Source organism: Polypterus senegalus, chromosome 12 (genome assembly GCF_016835505.1).
Source record: "Polypterus senegalus isolate Bchr_013 chromosome 12, ASM1683550v1, whole genome shotgun sequence".
NCBI classification, from domain to species: Eukaryota; Metazoa; Chordata; class Cladistia; order Polypteriformes; family Polypteridae; genus Polypterus; species Polypterus senegalus.
Window position 1 is genome coordinate 73,422,084 of NC_053165.1, and position 19,689 is coordinate 73,441,772.

General features: G+C 43.7%; 1 protein-coding gene across 1 annotated transcript; it reads right to left on the bottom strand.

Annotated features, from left to right (window-relative positions):
* Nucleotides 1–7,652: 7,652 nt before the first annotated feature.
* On the bottom strand, nucleotides 7,653–19,630 carry LOC120541038 (L-serine dehydratase/L-threonine deaminase-like). The gene is made up of 8 exons (XM_039772297.1): nucleotides 19,531–19,630; nucleotides 17,561–17,719; nucleotides 17,066–17,105; nucleotides 14,923–15,062; nucleotides 13,178–13,269; nucleotides 11,231–11,458; nucleotides 9,545–9,669; nucleotides 7,653–9,371 (listed from the first exon to the last, which is right to left on the bottom strand). Exons 2-8 carry the CDS (start codon nucleotides 17,711–17,713, stop codon nucleotides 9,163–9,165), a joined length of 987 nt encoding a protein of 328 aa, XP_039628231.1. The 5' UTR covers nucleotides 17,714–17,719; nucleotides 19,531–19,630; the 3' UTR covers nucleotides 7,653–9,162.
* Nucleotides 19,631–19,689: the final 59 nt, after the last annotated feature.

Sequence of the window (19,689 nt, forward strand, 5' to 3'; positions counted from 1 at the left end):
TGTGGCGACACCTAACGGGAGCAGCCAGAAGAAGAAGAATGACATTGACACAAGATTTCAGACCCTTTGGTATGACAATTGGAAATTTGGTTTGGGTGCGCCCCCCTGCTGTTGATCATCCGTGAGGTGACTGGAGGCCACTTGTGGTTAGTTCTGTTGATTACACAAGCCTTTCGATAGAAAGTCCGACAGTTAAGCAAAAATCAAACTTGGCAAATGCCTGCATAGCTTAGAGATGGGCTTGCATCGATACACAGATACAGGAAAACTGCAGTGGCCTCCATAATTGGGTGGAAGACGTTTGGAACAACCATAACTCTTCCTAGAGTGCTTGTGTTATTTGAAAGACTGTCCTTGTAACATTGACTAATGGACTGTGGGCTCTGCTTGCAGTCATAAACTAACATGATGTTTCCCATTACGGCCCACAGAGCTTCAGTCAGATTCCGTTTATGTCCGGTTCATTATTTTTGTGACTTTTAGTTCCATTACAGGATTGTGAGTCTGTGTGTCTCAGTTTATTTGATTGGACTGATTAGGAAAGACACACACAGTTGTCTACAGAAGGCCACACGATTCAGCAAAAAGCAAACTCTGCATTTGGCTGCGAAACTTAGAGACAGGGTTTTGTTTTTGAGGTGCAAATCTAAGAAGACCACCGTGGCCTCCATAAGAAACTTGAAACAACCACAACATTTTCCTAAAGCTGGCTGCCTGGCAAAACTGAGCAATCTGGGAAGAAAAGCCTTAGTAAGAGAGATGACCAAGAACCTGATGGTCATTTTGGCTGAGCTCCAAAAGTGCCTGTGTGGCGAAGGGAGAAACTTCCAGAAGGATAGCATCACTGCAACACTCCTTGTGGGCGAGTTCAGATTGACTTGCCCTTGTGGGCATGATGGTGCTCATACATTACTGTGCCATCTTGAGGCACTGGATTTGTGTTCATGGTCTCCACACCTGCGTCCCAGTTCTGTCCGAATGAGTGATCCACATATGGCACCCATGTTAAAGCAACCGTTGATGCTCGTTTTTCCAGTCCCTGCTGTCCAACAGCTGGCTTTGCATATGAGTTGAGGCGTGACCAGTCGTGTTCAGGCAGCAGCGGGTACATACCGTCCTAGACACTCTTCCCCTGCCAGGATGCCCTCGAGAAGTGTATTAGAAGTTGCTAAAGTTAATGAGGTCAGTTTTGTTTTGAATATTGCAAGGCAAGGAGGCCTGTTGTGTTCCACCTCTCGACCGCGTGTCCTGCTCGCCACCCCCTGAGTTTCCATTGTGCTCTGTTACTAATGCAGTGCCTTTCACTATGCAGTAGAACTGTGGACATTTGTGTAACAAGTCAGGCAACGTGGCTCGCTCAGGATGACACAGACAGTGATTGGTCAAGATTGAAGTCAGTGATTTTTGTATTTAACAGACTACAGCCTTCAGCCGCCGTGTCCGCCTGTTAATTCAGGGTCACGCTGATCCAACACACAAAGCAGTGGAAGGTATGCCAACTATTTCAGGGCACTCTGACACTGTGCCAGTTTTAAATGGCTGACGAGTTGTCTTGGATAGGACACTGTGGCCAAGCTAGTGAATGTGGACTTATTTGGAAAACTTTACTCATAACATTGACTAATTAGCTGTAGGCTCTGATTGCAGTTCTAGATAGATAGATAGATAGATACTTTATTAATCTCAAGGTGAAATTCCCATACTCCAGCAGCAGCATACTGATAAAGAACAATATTAAATTAAAGAGTGATAACAATGCAGGTATAACAAACAGTAACTTTGTATAATGTTAACGTTTACCCCACCGGGTGGAGTTGAAGAGTCGCATAGTGTGGGGTCTCCTCAGTCTGTCAGTGGAGCAGGATGGTGACAGCAGTCTGTCACTTAAGCTGCTCCTCTGTCTGGAGATGATCCTGTTCAGTGGATACAGTGGATTCTCCATGATTGACAGGAGTCTGCTCAGCGCCCGTCGCTCTGCCACGGATGTCAAACTGTCCAGCTCCGTGCCTACAATAGAGCCTGCCTTCCTCACCAGTTTGTCCAGGTGTGAGGCGTCCCTTCTTCTTTATGCTGCCTCCCAGCACACCACCGCGTAGAAGAGGGCGCTCACCACAACCGTCTGATAGAACATCTGCAGCATCTTATTGCAGATGTTGAAGGATGTCAGCCTTCTAATGAAGTATAGTCGGCTCTGTCCTCTCTTACACAGAGCATCAGTATTGGCAGTCCAGTCCAATTTATCATCCAGCTGCACTCCCAGGTATTTATAGTTCTGTACCCTCTGCACAGTCACCTCTGATGATCACGGGGTCCATGAGGGGCCTGGGTCTCCTAAAATCTCTATCACCAGCTCCTTGGTTTTGTTGGTGTTCAGTTGTAGGTGGTTTGAGTCACATCATTTAACAAAGTCCTTGGTTAGCTTCCTATACTCCTCCTCTTGCTCACTCCTGATGCAGCCCAGGATAGCAGTGTCGTCAGCGAACTTTTGCACGTGGCAGGACTCCGAGTTGTATTGGAAGTCCGATGTATGTTGGCTGAACAGGACCGGAGAAAGTCCAGTCTCCTGCGGCACTCCTGTGCTGCTGACCACAATGTCAGACCTGCAGTTCCCGAGACGCACATACTGAGGTCTGTCTGTAAGATGGTCCACGATCCATGGCACCAGGTATGAATCTACTCCCATCTCTGTCAGCTTGTCCCTAAAGAGCAGAGGTTGGATGGTGCTGAAGGATCTAGTGAAGTCCACAAACATAATTCTAATAGCACCACTGCCTCTGTCCAAGTGGGAGAGGGATCGGTTTAGCATGTAGATGATGGCATCCTCGGCTCCCACCTTCTCCTGGTATGCAAACTGCAGAGGGTCGAGGGCATGGCGGGCCTGTGGCCTCAGGTCTCTAAGCCGACATGATGACTCCCATTACAGCCCACGGGGCTTCAGTCAAATTCCATTTAGGTCCAGTTAATTTGTGTGGCTTTTACTTTACAGTAAAGGTTTGTGTGTGTGTTCCATTTATCTTGCCTACTTGTACCTCTTATGTCACAGCTCCTCCATTACATCCTAGAGAAGTGCAGTGGCTGCAGATTTTCTCTTTCACCAGCTTCTTAATTTGAACGTGTTTATTAACTTTTTAAACAATGTGGGCTTTAATTTGGGCTTTGTTTCAGTAGACTCACTTGTTATGATTCAGGACCCTGTATGACTGGGTGGTAAGGAGGCAGGTGGGGAGTAAAGAGAAATGTCGGGGTACCACCCTTGTAACCCTGATTAATTGGATCTTAAAGGCTCAAAAAATAAAGCAAAGAAATTTAGTGTATAAGGCACAGCAGTAAAGTCTGCTCTCTGTCTTTCGTTTGGCTCCTGATTGGTACTCGGACACCTTTCTGGATCAACACTTTTATGGTAAAATGACCTTAAGGGGCGAGACTTGTTCCAGACATCACAGCCAGAGGTGTGTGTGTGTGCCACACCGGGCATCTTCTCCAGGCTGTGGAAAAAGGAGAGGATACCGGTATCAATAGCGTCCCCTCTTGCCATGGTGTGGCAGTGCTTACTCCAGCTGAGCTTGTCCAAGGACCACCATGCTCGCATGTCTGACACGTGCTGCCTGATTTCTTACCCAGCCATCAGTTAATAATGAGGTGCAGTTGACAAAGGAATCCCCAACCCATGCATTTGCATCATGAAGTTCCTTTCTTGAGAAAATGTTTAGAAATAAATCGGAGAGAAAAGAGCAGGCCTGAAAAGTACAAACCAGTTGCTGTTCACAAAACAACTGGATAGTGTTTTCAGAAAATGAGGAAAAAAGAATCTACACTGTGATAAAGATTTGTCTTGGCAGAAGGAAAGCGCTAACAAGCCACAGAATTAAATACCAAGTTTCATTGTCTGCTAGGCCTGGCTTCTCATTATGAAACTGTTTGGAATGACAACCTGTAGCCACTGCAGACCTCCAGGACTGTAACTGAAGACCGTGGTGTTACTGTCACTTGAAAAAGTGAGACGGGTTCAGCTAGAGACCTCCGCTGGACAGCCGATTGGATTACGGGTTTCTGTCACATGGTTTACTTGACTCTTGTCAGATAACCCTCTTTTAACCACAGTGTATCATCGCTGACACGTATAATATAAAGCAACGGCCTCCTCAGTGAAGTGGACCTCTGGAGGTCCACAGCTGGAGTCTGTCGGACAAGTAAGTACACCCCACAGAAACTGCTGACTTGTCCACCTTAAGGGTATTTAGCCGTGTGTCTGTCTGGTTGCTATGTCTCTGTCAGAAACTGTCTCTGTCTTCTAACAGAAGGCGCATCACAAAGATTAACGCTGCTTTAATGAATCCCATACCAAATGACATATTTCAGAGACATATGCATTGCATGTGTCATTCCAAAAGATGGCACATCACAAAAATTTGTAGTAACATGCATGACAATGCAGCGGGCATAACAGTGGGGGCAATGCAACAGGTGAGACTTGAATGTCTTCCACATCTCCCTTATACCCCTCGCTCTAGCAACATGTGACTATTGGATCTTCGGCCCACTCTCTCTATGCGCTCACAGCTTCATCGTGGATGATGAGGTTAAGGATGCGGTGCACACCAGGATTCAGGGGCAGCCTAAAAGCTGAAGAACTTGGCAGTGCCTCGACGTGCAGGGAGACAATGTGGCAGAGCTGTTGTGTTCATCTGCTCACAGTTATTGCCTTTAAACAGTAAGTTGTCTTTACTTTTTAGTTCTATCTTTTTATGTGTGCAGTATGTATATAAAAATAATTAGGATTTGTTAAATATTTAGTTTTTAGAAACTGATAAGCTGATACCAAGGACAGGCAGTAAATCAATTAATCAAATGTCACTTTTTTCTATAAATCATCAAAGCAGGGTGGCTTGTGGCTGCATAGCCAATATGTTTTAAAAGACCCATACAGGCAGTTTAATTCATTGAATGATTTTTGCAGCTGATTTTTATTTGTTTTATATTTATGTATCCTTCTATTAATCGTTTGGGGCAATCTATAACAGTATATGATATTTTGTATAAGATAAATATTGATAAAAAGGTGAATTGTAGCTTGTAATTGTAAGAAAGTTACTGTGGCTCCTTGATAAGATGATATGTGTGAACTGCGTGGTGTAAAATAAAGAAATCTGTTTATAATTCTGTCGTTGCGCTTGATGTTGGTAGCTCAGGAGATCAAGGTGGTCACGTCTTATAAATCGTTGTGAGTGTATAACGCTAGGAATAAGAATAATGTCCACATATGTGTGTGCTTTCAGTAGTACAAAAAAAACACCACACGCACACAGCTGAATAAATGACTAAAGCAGAGACGACTGGCTTGTGTGGACCCATGCCGGGGGGCCAACACTTTTGCGTTAGGGTGGGAACAGTTTATTCAGTTGTAAATGGCCTGTCTCCTCTATACCTCTTAAAACAACACTCAAGATCAGTGATGGTCTCGTTTTGGATGAGGTCTTTGTGGAGAGGTTGGTGCTAATCCCCTCCGTGATGGTGTGGTTGTAAAGCCACTCCAGGACATCTGGTCTGCTATGCCCTCAGGATTACTTTTTAATGCCCTTGTTTGTAGGTTACTCCTCTTCTGTTTTTTCAGCTCCAGACTCTATGGTGACTCTTCCGCCCAACTCATAATGAGGTTAAAGGTAATCAGCTTTAAATAGCTTGTAGGCCCACCTGAGTATTTACAACCACCACCCGCACCTCGTGATGTGTCTCGTCCAATCGGAAGACACCACTCGATACGCCCACTTGAGCTGTTTATGAACAGGATGTTCTCCAGGTGATTACAGTATGGCGAGTACAGTACATCCCATTCCCTAAGCCTTTCCCACTACAGCCCTCTTGAAAACCAGTTTGGCCATTTCTGCTCACTCTGAGAAAGCCAGATTAACCCTTCTGTTGTTCTCCGCCTTCAGGTGGCCACTGCTTGTGCACCCTGAGACATCCCCAGGACATGCAAACCCCCTGATACCATTGTGGATCTGTACCGGGTTGAACTACATTATTACGCCTATGTGGGTTGTCCTGGTCCAGCTGTTTAATAAGATCAATATCGAGATGGCAATGATAACTAATAAGGTTTAGTCTTGTGGCCTCTCAAGAGTATGAAGAATGGAAAGTAGATACTGAAAGGGAGGGTCACAAAAACTATCTACAGTGAATGCAGGAAGCATTGAGACCCCCTCACTTTGTATTTACTTTAATGTGTTGTAGGTATGATTAGAATGGAGTAAATTTGCCGTTTTTGCCCATCAGTCAAGCCCTAACCCCGAATGACAAAGTGAAGACATGTTTTCAGGGTGGTCTGCAAATTAACTTCCATCTTGGAATGTTCCAAGTCTTTATAAGCTTTGCACACTTGGATTAGGACGGTTTACGTCATTCTTTCTGGCAGATACACTCAAGCTAAGCGTCTGTAAACGGCCATCTTCAGGTCTCTCCACACATGTTCTCTGGGATTTAACTCTGGGCCATTCATGGACACTCGGAGGACTTGTTCTGAAGCCACGCTAGCATTGTCTTTGCTGTATGCTTTGGGTCACCCCAGTCTGAGGTGGAGTGCACACTGGAGCAGGTTTTCTTTAAGGACCTCTCAACATTCATCCTTTCCTCAGTTCTGACCAGTCTCCCTGTCCCCCTAGCATGATGGCTTCACCACAGATATGATATTAGACAGGTGATGAGCAGTGTCTGGTCTTCACCTGATTTAGTGCTTGGAGCTCTGCCTAAAGAGTTCTGATTTTGTTTCATCAGTCCGGAGAATCTTTTCCCTCCTGCTGTCACAGTCCAGTAAGTGCTGTTGGCTAACTACAACCTAATTGAAGGAGTACTGCTGAGATGTTCATACTTCCAGTATGTTCTCCCATCTCAGCAGAGGACTTCTGAAGTTCTGTTAGAGTGACCATTGGGTTCCTGGTCACCTTCTTGACCAAGCCATTCTTTCCTGAATACTTGGTTTGGTCTGTTCTGGAGATTCCACACTACTAACATAATGAAAATTCTCGAGGGGACACACAAACCTTTAGAAATAGTTTGATCACCAGGCCTTAATCTGTGCCTCACCTCAATTTGATCACTGAGGTCTACAGAGAGTTCCTTAAACTTCTTGGCTTGGTTGTTGTCCTGACATGCAGTGTGAACTGTGGAACCTTCTATACACCGGTCCACATGTGTGTTTCTAAATGAGGTCCAGTCCAGTCAGTTCTGTTTGCCACAGGTGGACTCCAATCAGGTTCTAGAAACAGCAGACAGGATGAGACCTGACCACAAGGAAATGGTCATACAACTTCTTTAAATGAGAGATTTCAGTTTGTGACTTTATTTTAAATAAATTTCCTCCCATTTCTGAAATGTTGTTCTCACTTTGTCACTTTGAGTGATGCTTGATGGGCAAAAATAGCATTTCAGTTAGCTGTGAGCAAAAGAAACGGGCTTGGTGGACCGAATGGTCTCATCTTGTCAGATTTCTTATGTTCTTATGAAACATGACAACAAGGGTCATGAAAATCAGTCATCGGGAAGAGAAGACTAAAGTAATGATAAACATAATGCAAAGTCCGATTGACAAAATAAACACGCGTAGAAATGGTCAAAAATGAATCACATAGTAAGGAAACCCACAATCATGACAGACCTAGAGAAAAAAAGTGTACTTTTTATTTATCTTTTAATAACAAAGTATTTTAAACTTCAGAGGAACAACTTTAACATAATAACATGAAGATCAACATTTAATTTGCCGACAGCTATAAATTAACAGGCTACTTTACAAAACTTTATATACACACGAAGAACAAATAAGTCAAACTCCAGTCGACTGGCCAGGAGACACCACTGTGTTTGCAAGGTCAGTGGCCATTTGTAATGGTGACCTTCGTCAAGAGCACATTTCCCTTTATCACCAAGCTAAGAAAGTAGGCTTCACTCAGTTGAACATGTCATTTTTTTTTAAATACATAAAAATAAAACAGCAGGCAATTTCGAGTACATTTTGTAAATTAAAAATTTGAATTGGTCGGATTTGAAATTTTAGGTATCTTGGGTCCTACTTGAGTAGGGGATTACCACAAAGAATTGACGGAAGACTTTCGGAATGATGTGGGCAGCTTGGAATGTGGTTCTTGTGGTACAGTCTCCGCATAATGAATTCTTACCACCTGTGAAATTATAACAAGGTTGCTTGCTGTTTTTTTATTTTTTATCTAGAAATTGATGTATAATCCACCTCACGATTGCAAGATGGGTTTAAGTACATTGAGATTTGTCATTTATTTTAGTTATATCTTTGCATAGAAGTGTAGTGCTGATGGTCCGTCCCAATGAGCCAGATAAACGTATAAAGAGAATGCTCGCCATTTGGACCTTCCCTGGTGGGGTAGGGCCTTTACAGAAGGTTTAAATGTCTACATTACTTCAGCAAACCCCACATCCGCTAAACTAAAAACAAAAAACAGAGAAAAGCAACACAATTTGAAACTGAACTGAACGACTAAAGCTAATGGGTTAAAATAGTAAAGTTAGTACTATCTCTCAATGAATCGACTAACTGTCATGCACTACAGACATCATGTTCTCCTTGCGATGTGTTATTTTTCTATATTACAAATGTTCTACCTTGGGGCAGTCTCCAAAATGACAGGAATCTCTTTTGAAGAAGCAAAGGAAGTAGGTAGAGGCCAATTTCTCTTTTGCATTCATATTTTAAAATTTATGTAGTTTTTATCTGTTAGTTCAAGTTTTTGCTTAATTCTTGGTCAAATAGATTTGCTTACAGAACTTTTAAGGTTGTACTGTATGTGTGTTACATGTTGATATTCATCCGAAAAGGAAAACGGGTAAATTGATTGTTTAAAAATATTTGTGTGTGCTTCCTGTTTGAGTGGAATTCAGCAGTTCTTGAACACCCTGTTGTCCTCTGCGGAGTGCATGATGATATTGTGTCTTGCCGTATTTTCCTCAGGACTCTGAATTTCAGCATTTATTTTAACAAACCTCGGCCACTATGGCGCCTCACAGTTTCCTTGTGTCACTAAGTTTCTTTGTTAGTTTTTACCCCTCATCTTGTATTTGGTGTGAATTGTAATTGTAGATTTGGTTCTCCTGAATTCTTTCCGCTATGGCCACACACAGTGTCCGTTTTGTGAGTTAGGCGGCAATGGTGTTAGGAAGTCCCAGCTGCTCCTTCAGTCTCTGCAGTTGACCCAGGGTGATGTTGTTGCCCCCACACACCACAATGACGACAGATGAAAGGTCCCGACTAAGCTTGCCTTCTTCCTGCAGCTTATGGACCACATTATTGTAGACGGCTGCCAGCGCAGCGCCACATGCTGGTTCCACTAAAATCTTCTCGTCATCTGTGGAATGAATGAGAAAGAATGATAAGATGACATGAAAGTCTTGGTTTTACAAGAACTTGAACCAACCAATCAACAAAGCTCAGAAACACAAATTCAGCCGGGGGGGTTTGGGTAATGAAAGCTACTGTTAATTGCCAAGCAATTTGGCACCCATTTTACTTGACACTTACCAACAAACCGTTCAATGGCCATCACAGCATCCTGATCTGTCACCACCTCAGAAAAAACTGGGTGCTCCTTAGCCACTTTAAGTGTCTGTGCACCCACCCGTTTAGCTCCCAGGGTCTTGGCAACGCTGTAGGAGAAAGCAGGCATCAAGATCAAAATGGGAAGCCATGAACACAATGTTGTGATTCAGCAACACAAAAAGAAGCAAAAAAGGGTGAGCAGGCCTCACAATAACAAACACAAGACCAGGACATTGCTAGGTCTGGTCCTAAAGATCAGGCCTCACCCCAAGCAGCCTAGCAGCAACCTCTAATAGCAGACTTTCTGGTGTGCACAAGCCTAAAACAGGGTTCAGGGCCAGCTTTTCAAATTCATAATACTCAAGCATGTCCTTTAGGTAAAAGAGTGACCATAAACCAGTGACCTAAAGTGTAAAAGCTAACACATCTTCTTTATATGAAGAATTCATTTAAGTAATCAAGAAAGGGTAAGGCAGGCAAAAATGAGACAAAAGAGATTACCTAAAAAAGGAAACACAGAAATCCACAATACCAGAAAGTCCAAATGTCCTGACTGCACAGAGCAAGCAGCAGTCATTTTGAATAGAGACAGAATCAGGCGATGAAATGTAAAAATGAAAGTGCCAAGGCTAAAACTGGCAAGACTTTATAAACACAACCCAGGTGAGCGAGACAAGAATCTTTAGCAGAACATCGTAGCAAGGAAGTCGTAAACCTTAAATTGTGTACATTTTGGTTGATGAGAATGATAGTCCATTGTAGCCACAGCTGCCATTTTGAGTTTTTGACCCCAGAACTGTTGATAGTCTTGAACTGAGAAAAGTGCAAAGTGCAATTGGGCTTTTATTCAACCAACAATTATTCCAAACAATGTGCACGTCGTCTTTAATATATAAATAAATAATGCATGATAAAAACAGTGCTCTTTAGGTGGGAGTAAAATCATCCACCCATCCATCCATTATCCAACCTGCGATATCCTAACTACAGGGTCACAGGGGTCTGCTGGAGCGAATCCCAGCCAACACAGGGCACAAGGCAGGAAACAAACCCTGGGCAGAGCACCAGCCCACTGCAGACATATATACATGTGACACATTAATACTAAGTAAGAAAACAACAAAAACATGTCCAATAATAATTCATAAAATGACAGAGAATGGAGAAAGACACTTCAGCCAGCGATCAGACCCCATCTGAAACATCATGGAGACGCAGCGCACAGTCATTCAAATATGAGAAAAGCCAGACTTTGTTGCTCTAGTGAATACATTTCATATGTCATGATGTGTAGGTTTTTCATTTATCACAAAATGCTCTTTGAGCCTGAAAGGGTGTTCAGACTGTCATAAGTCAAGGCCAACTGGCTTACAAGGCACAGTCTGTATGTGCTACACATTGCCAGGCTTAGCGAAGGCTCATCGTCACTTCAGCCATCTTTTCCAGCTCCTGACAGTGAGTTTCAAAAACGACTCAAAACATTACGGTCCCAAGTTTATCTGCCAAGCTCGATGACTCTGTGTACTCAGCGGATTTGTCAACACATGCGAGTGGCATTGCTAAACGCTGAACTGCCCATGTTGACCGCCTGCGAGCGGCAAAGTGCCTGATAACAAGGTGGACTTTAGGATGAGTTGAACGAGGGTTTGGTGACTCGCTTGAACTTACCTGGTGATCTCGGGAAGAGTGACGAGTTCTCCGGCCTGCACGGCTGCGTTGAGGCTGTGGGCACCCTTTGTTTCCATGGCGATGATGGGCACCTCATGCCAGCCGACTTCTCTTAAGCCCTGCACGACCCCGCAGAGCATGCCGCCGCCTCCCACGGACAGGATGATGGCCCCTGGCTTGGCCTCCATCAATTCCTTCAGTTCTTTGACAATTGTGGTGTGGCCTTCCCTTTTTAAATCAGAAGAGGAAGAACAAAATTAAGAAAAATGTAAACCCCAGCCTTTTCTGTTTGTGAATTTGGCAGACATTTTCAGCAGGGCTCCCTTGTGTAATCCATCGATTAACGGTATGTGTCGATAAATTATTCTAAGTTGGATTAGTACAGAAGATATGAAAGGTGCTATATAGGAGATCTGGAGTAAAAGTCTTTGTATTTACTTAGTTGTCTATGTAAGGGATCTCATATTTTTTGATAATTTTATGCACTGTGTTTTTTCTGCACATGCACTATACCAGGGTTCGCCAACTCCGGTCCTGGAGGACGACTGTGGCTGCAGGTTTTCATTCTAACCCTTTTTTTTGCCCTGTTTGTACTGTTAATTAACTTCTTGTGAATTCATTTTAATTCACTTGCTTTATAAGATTTGTTCCCCTGAGTTTCTTCATCGTTCCTCTGAATTGCTTCATTTCTTTCCTTAAATGGCACCAAAAGAGAAATGAAATGTAAAGTGAGTGAGCCAACAGAAGACCACCCAACTCTGGGCCTCAAACTCCAACCAGTTTCACTCCAACCAGCTGCTTAATGAGGTACCAGTTCTTGTTGTTAAATAAACTCGTTCTTTAATTCCATGGTGTGTTGCTGCTCTCGTGCTGCATTAGCAGACATTCCTGAAATTCTTGATTTTCTCTTAAGATCTCGCTTTCTAAGAGATCAACATTCCTGAGACCTTCATCTTTCTTTATTTTCAGATGTTGTATGATGGACACCAGTTGTTTTGGCTTATTTTGTATCTCATTATTGTTTGGCTGCTAATTAAAGAAAACTAAACAGTGAAGCGGTCTGAGTCTTCAAATCAATTAAAATCAGTTAATTAGCAGCAAAAACAGGCCACTCATTAAAAAAAGGGTTAGAATGAAAACCTGCAGCCATGGTGGTCCTCCAGGACCGGAGTTGGCAACCCCTGCACTATCCATCCATCCATCATCCAACCTGCTATATCCTAACTACAGGGTCACAGGGGCTGCTGGAGCCAACCCCGGACAACACAGGACACAAGGTAGGAACCAATCCCTGGCAGGGCGCCAGCCCACCACACACACACACACACACACACACACACACTGGGGACAATGTAGAATCACCAATGCACCTGACCTGCATGTCTTTGGACTGTGGGAATAAACCCACGCAGACACAGGGAGAACATGCAAACTCCAAGCAGGGAGGACCCGGGAAGCGAACCCAGATGGGTCTCCTTACTGCGAGGCAGCAGCGCCACCCACTGCGCCACCATGCTGCCCCCACACACTATACAAGTGAAAAATCTATAGTAAAGGATTACAGAAGTCCCTGTTTGAGAAATAAAGACACTCTATGACATACCTATGATATCTTTGTAAAGTGTCACGTTATTTTCTGGCTGAACCTATCCCAGCTAGCACAGGGCACAAAGCAGGAACCAACCCTGGACTGGGTACCAGTTCATCGCAGAGCAAACGCAAACACACAGCAAGCACACACTAATGCCAATTTAACATCCCCAGTTCACCTACCCTGCATGACTTTTTGGACATTGGCAGGAAACGCACATGGACACGGGGGAGAGGCTAAGCAATTGGCAGTGCTTTATTAACTGGTGTGTTTAGATGGGCTGCCTGGTGTGGTGGTGTTTTCTAACAGCCATATCTTACCCCACTGAAAACAAAACAACGTGCGTAGGCACTCACCAGATGAGAGGGTCATCAAAAGGTGGGATGTACACCCAGCCGGGGTTGTTCTCCGCCATTCTCATGGCATGCTCAATAGTCTCATCCAGGATCTGTGAACAATTAAGAAAGTGAACCACAAATGCAGACCTGCTCTGATTCATCTGGTTGATGTACTTCTCATTCTAGATCCCGTGGAGCGTCTGTTCCTGCATGTCTATTAAGACCACCACACAAGAGTGCAGGCTTATCAGGTAAGCGCCTTTATCTGATCGACAATGTGGACCATCAAGTCCAAATAATATTTTTGGTAACTCCCTGTCTTTTTTTTTACGTCCGTAACTCTGCGCCCATAAATGTAAATTAGACCGTTGGCACTTGTTTCTATCAGTTCATGTTCAAGTTTCAGACTAATCGGATTTATTTTTGGGTGACATTTTAGTTTATCCCCTCGAATCATAGTGCAGTGCTTCTATTTGAGATGTGGCCGGTGAGCTTTGACCCTGGTGAGGTATGCAGGCAAATGAGCCAAGCTGTTCCCCTCTGACCTCCATAACATTTTGTACATTATGGCCACTTGGGGCGCTAGTGAGCTCACCCTTCACTCAGAATAAAGCCAGCGAGGACATCATTTAGCTCTAGATTGGCGTTCGTCTTCTGGCTATTCCACACCATCCCAGTCTTCCCCCATCATCGACAGACTGTACATCCTGCTGCTATTCACTTTGTTATTCTATATTCTGCTCATGACGCTGTAGATGATGTAACTCGTTTGGAGAAAGTCTATTTGAGGAGCCATCCAAGGTTGTTTCCTGCCTCTCTGCATAACATTGTCCGGATAGCCATTGGCCTTCCATGACCTTTAGATTAAATTGTGGAAACGGTTTGGTTTGTGAAAACAACATGACAGTCATGAAGTTACAGAGCAGTTACATAATGGGAGCTCCTAATTTAATTTGAGTTGTACACAGGTATGTTTCTACAGTATGTATTAATATTGTGATATGACTATAAGGCAACGGCCATTACACTCGTACCTCAACCATCACCCTGCTGCTCTGTGCCACTTACTTAGCTAGATGGGTTAACCCAGCGACTGGGTGCTTGCTGGTACGCACCAATTCCAGGCCTGGCTCCACTACTGCATTCCCAGTATCTGTGTCCTGGGTGTTTTGCTTCTCCTCTTTAATGGGAACTTTATGGATGATCATTTACAGTTTGAAGTTTCTTTCCTCATACTCTTCGCCAATCGATCAGTTCCCCTTCTCTTCTATTTGAATGGTTTAATAAAGCTTGGAAAACCATGGGAGTGTGTGGGAATTCCCCAGGAGGAGCTGGAAGATGTTGCTGGGGAAGCCTGATGACCTGGTCTGGTGTAGCTCGCCATGATGAAGAAGTGGATTGAAACTGGTGGTGATGCCGATAAGACCAGGGTATCGGTAGAACTGCTCCCTTGTGCCCACGTCTGATTTACCTAGCCCCACCATACGGGTCATTTTAAAGATCTAAATTACAATTGATTTGGATCGTGATGAGGGGTGAATTTGAAAAGCAGAATTTAGAAACAAGCCTTTCTGTTGTGTGGCCTCAATGGCAGAAGTGAAAATGCAACTCTTTTGATGACACCAAAACTCAAAAAGAAAAGCAGTGCCAGCATCAAGCTAAACTTCTTACAGGTTGATGGGTTTATGCCACCTCTTGGGGGGATAGCACCTGAGCGTCGACACCACTAAGGACTTGACGGACAGTAAACAGGTAGGACTCACCTCTCCCACCACAGAAACCGTGGCTCCCTCGTCTCTCAGGCGTTGAACGGTGAAGGATGGAGTGCTGGTGGGAACGAGGATGGTTGCCGGTATCCCCAGTTTCCTCGCAGAGTATGCTGCTGCCAACCCGGCATTGCCTCCTGTGAAGAAATGCCAAAGAGGTGAGGCTGGACGCAGACGGACTCCCAACACTGCAAGTTATGCATTTTGATCTTTAATAGAACAAGGCCAGAATTGGCAAGTCGCTCTGTCTGTGATTTATCGACCCGAAAGTAATCACATCTCCATGACACCCCCACAATTTGAATTACGGGAGGACCAGGCATGTTCAGTGCATCAGTGGTGGGTTTGTGGCCTCCTGTTTTGGCTGCGTTAACACATCCAGGGGCCACTGAGGGACTGTGACCTTTATGACTTTTGTGTTAGTTTGGTACATGAAGCCGTCGCCATGTGCTGCTCGGGGTGACTCTGTCTGTCCGAGTCTGTGAAGCTCACCTATTGCAATTTGAGGTGAGACAAAAGGTGCTATAAGAGAAATGTCACAAATACTCTGGTGGGCACAGATAAGCCCATAAATTACACCAAAACATTGCAAACTTAAAGAAAGACCTCTGCACGTCTCGTTGTCAAACTATTGGCTGAAGAGCAAGAACATCAATCAGTCACCAGGTCTCAATTTAGAAAATATTTCCTTACGAAATCACATATACCAGGGCACCGATTTCAAATGCAGGGGTGGGACACACAAACTTGAGTTAGTGTAGAAGGTAAGAGGTGATATACATGTGTGTATCAATGATTTTTTTGTAGATGCGACTACACAACCGATTTCCATAAAAGTTTGGACGGCATGGAAATTACTAATAAAAAAAAAAATCAAACTTCTAAGGTACAACTTATGACATATACCATACATATCATTATGCCGCCTATGCCAGATTTGTTGGTGTATCTTTAGAGGATTGTAACGGCATTTCTCTGTGTGAATTTATACAGGTGATGTACATACCTTGCCTATTATATATATATATATATATATATATATATATATATATATATATATATATAAAAATAAATATACATACACACACACACACAGTAGAACCTCTGGTCACAAACGTTTCGGAAACACGTAGAAATTGGGTTACAACCAAAGTATGACAAAATTTAGCATCTGTTCATGACCACACGCTCTGATGGCAAATAAATTCATGGCAGCCATTTTCCCTACCCCCATTTCTTTCACGCCTATGATTTCCCATTCTCCGTTTCCCATTTTGTTTTGTTTGCGTATTCAGGGCCTAATGAAGCAGCTGATGTTATAATGTTAACCAAGAAGAGCCCTCAAGTGTTGGAAAAACTGCTGCTAGTGTGGCTGAACGAGAAGTACCTTGTAGGGGACAGCGTAAGTGAGGTGATCACATGCAAGAAAGCCAGGAAGGTTCATGGCAATTTGCTGGGGGAAAAGAAAAAAAAAAATCCTTCTTCGGGTGGCAAAGCTGAGGAATTCAAAACCAGTAGAGGACGGTTTGAAAGGTTTCATAAGAGAAGTAGCATTTCATTTTTTTTCCCTTGTGCTTAAAACTCTTTAAGTGTTTACAGCGAGCGGTTCGTAAGAGTCATGCACGAATTCTTACAATGTTAGTTTTCTCTGTTGTTCAATGTTTTTACATTTAATTTACTATTACACCATGCATTCTACGATATAATTAACTAGTGCTTAAAAAAAAAAATATATATATATATTTACATACAGTTTGTATGGTCTGGAATGGATTAATTTTATTTACGTACAATCTTATGGGGAAATTACATTGGGGTTGTGACCAGAATTTTGGAACAAATTACAGTCGTGACCAGAGGTACCACTATATCTGGGTCTAAAGAGTGTTCATACATCAATCAGAGTGTGCAGCATAGTTTGTATACCTCCTGCTTTTGTTAATATATCTTTAAAAGATTGTAAGAGTGCCTCATGTGGATTTGCTGTATCGCACAGTTTTATATATATAAGGGGTTTGCCCATGAGTATGAGTCTGTACCGTCTATCTCTATCTCCCTTAGGTTTTTAAGTGTGTCTATGAGGGTTTCGTCTCGGACAACGAGAATCTAAGCAGCCCAAAGGCACAAGTTGTTTACTTACCTGATGAGCACACAAAGTGTTTGCATCCTCTCATCGCCCACTGCCAAGACACACAAAAACAGAGAGAACATTTTAGTCATTGTTAATTTGTTCTGAACACTGTCTGCCTGTCACTGCAATAAAGGGGCCATACAGGAATAGACAAGGCCCTTTCAGCACTGGCAGACTTGGTGGTCTCCATGCCAACCTCCTTTGAGCCAAAGAGACGTTCCCAAAATGTGAATGTCCACTCTTGACCCTTAGCGTCTAGTGCCAGCCTCAACACTCCAAGCCCGCAGACATGGTACCCCCATTCCTCCTGTATCTAATTCTGAATGACCCAAAAAGTATGGCAGACAGGTGTGGCATCCCTACACCTCCTCATGCAGTAATCAAATCCCTTTTTGAATGTGCCCTTCTCGCACACACACACACCCCCATGGCATAGACATCACTGAGTGCCCAGCTGCTAATGCTAATATGATGTTGACCTTCTTTTCAGGATTGGTTACTCACGGTCTTGCACAGGTGCCCAATGCCCCGAATCTTGAATGAGCCCGTCGGCTGGGAGTTGTCCAGCTTGAGGAACACTCTGGTCTTGGCTAACTTGGACAAGGGGACGCTGTCTCTCAAAGGAGAGATGATGTGCAGGCTATCGTCGCAGTTCATTGCACCCTAGAAATCCCATAAAGGGCACAGATTAACAAAGAAATGTTCAAGACTGGCACTAAATAATGCAGGCAACACACAGCCAAATCGGTAAAGACTGAGGGGTGGCCTCCCAGCTGCAAACATCTTGTTTTAATTCCTAGTCCACCCATTGTTCTTGTAGGTTTTCATGGGGGCTTTATTCTCTTCCTACATCCTAAAGACATTAATGTAAGATGAGTGATAACACAGCCTGAGTTCTTGTGGCACCCCTCCTATTTTTTTGGAGCTTTTAAGGGTTCAGAAAATTTATGCAGACAATAAAAGTAAGACAGAAAGTGCCCATGTACAGGGTGCCAGCCTATCCCGGGGCACACGTGTGCATGCAGTGGCTCAGTTTAGAGTTGCCATTGTGCTTTGCACAAGTCACGACTGATGGGACACTCTGCTGCCTGTTTACCACTTCATGTCATGTCATTTACTAAACTGCTTCATCCAGACCAGGGTGGTTAGGGTGGTAGCCCATCCCAGCTAGCATAGGGTGCATGGCAGGAACAGACCCCGGATATGACGCCACACACCAGACACACAGCATGGCCAGTTCAGTGTCAGTGTATGTCTTTGGACAGCGGGAGGTAACTCGGGTCACCATACGGGGCGATCATTCAAACTCCACACGGGTAGGACCCTGAACGGCGAAACTTGTTCTCCTTACTGCGAGGCAGCAGCGCCACCACTGTACCACCGTGCCTGCCTTTCCGATTTTTAATATTAAAAAATGGCCAAAAGAGAACTTTATTATGAACCATTACTGTTTTCATACACAATCTACTTATCTAACCAAACAAATTGTATCAGTAATGAGATGTTTAGAGATGTTAATAAAACACAGAGATGGTGCTTTAAAACAAAAACCCATAAATTGATGTCAAATGAGTGTTCCCCCTCTGCTTCAGGGGCACCAATGTGTCCCTGTCTTTGTTCTCGAATCTGGCTAAAAATATTTAATGGAAAAAACTGCATGAAAACCTTGTATTTTTAGTACATTGCATGACGCTATAAATGTACTCCGCTTTCGCCGGGCTGAGAAGTGGAGTGACATGTAAACCCTAACTTGGGTTATAGCTAAATGACCCTGCTGAAGCCGGACACCTTGGTTAACTATAGCGACTCTACATTGGCCCGTATGACTGACAGAGTGGCCAGGCGACGCACTGGTGTCCTGTCCTGGTTCTACGCGCTACCCCTGGATCTGCTGGAGTATAATGAGCCCCCTTGACCCCGAATAGAATTATCATATTATCATGAATGGAAACTAAAGTGCTTACATACAGTAACAATTAATTTTGTTAAACGAAAAAAAAAAAACTGTCTCGTATCTGTCAGGTTGCATTACGACGGCTACTGAAATAATCGAATTTACAGAACAGATACACAGAAATTAATGTTTTTGTGCCGCTTTTAATGCTTTCATTTGCGCTTAAAATAAGATTCAAGAAAGGAGTTTAACGATAAATGTAATTAGTTGCGCAGAGAACACAACCGAAGAGCTGTTCTGGAGAATTTGCCAAGTTTTGGACTGGCTGTGCCGCCCCGTCCAGTGATTGTTCCTGCCTTGCGCCCGATGCTTGTAGAGAATGGCTCAAGCTTCCATGCGACCCTGATTTGGATAGGCGTGTTTAAAAACGGATAGGTTTTCAAGCTTTTTGCCAGGTAAATTAACAGAGGTATACGATGCTATAGTAGAAATCCAAGTAAACCGAGAGGTATACATTATTTAAGTTATAAAATTTGATTTTATTCACGGCCAGTGGATAGTACAGTCATCGCATCCTTACCTGTTAGTCGAGTCGCGGATCCAACAATTACGGCCGACTTGATCTCGTCTTTCTTTTTCTCCTTCCTCTGTTTTTCTGTGTTTTATTTTATCCCTCCAAACCGGTGCAACTCCAGTTATATGACGGGAAAGCCCGGCGCGTCAACCAATCGCCGCACAG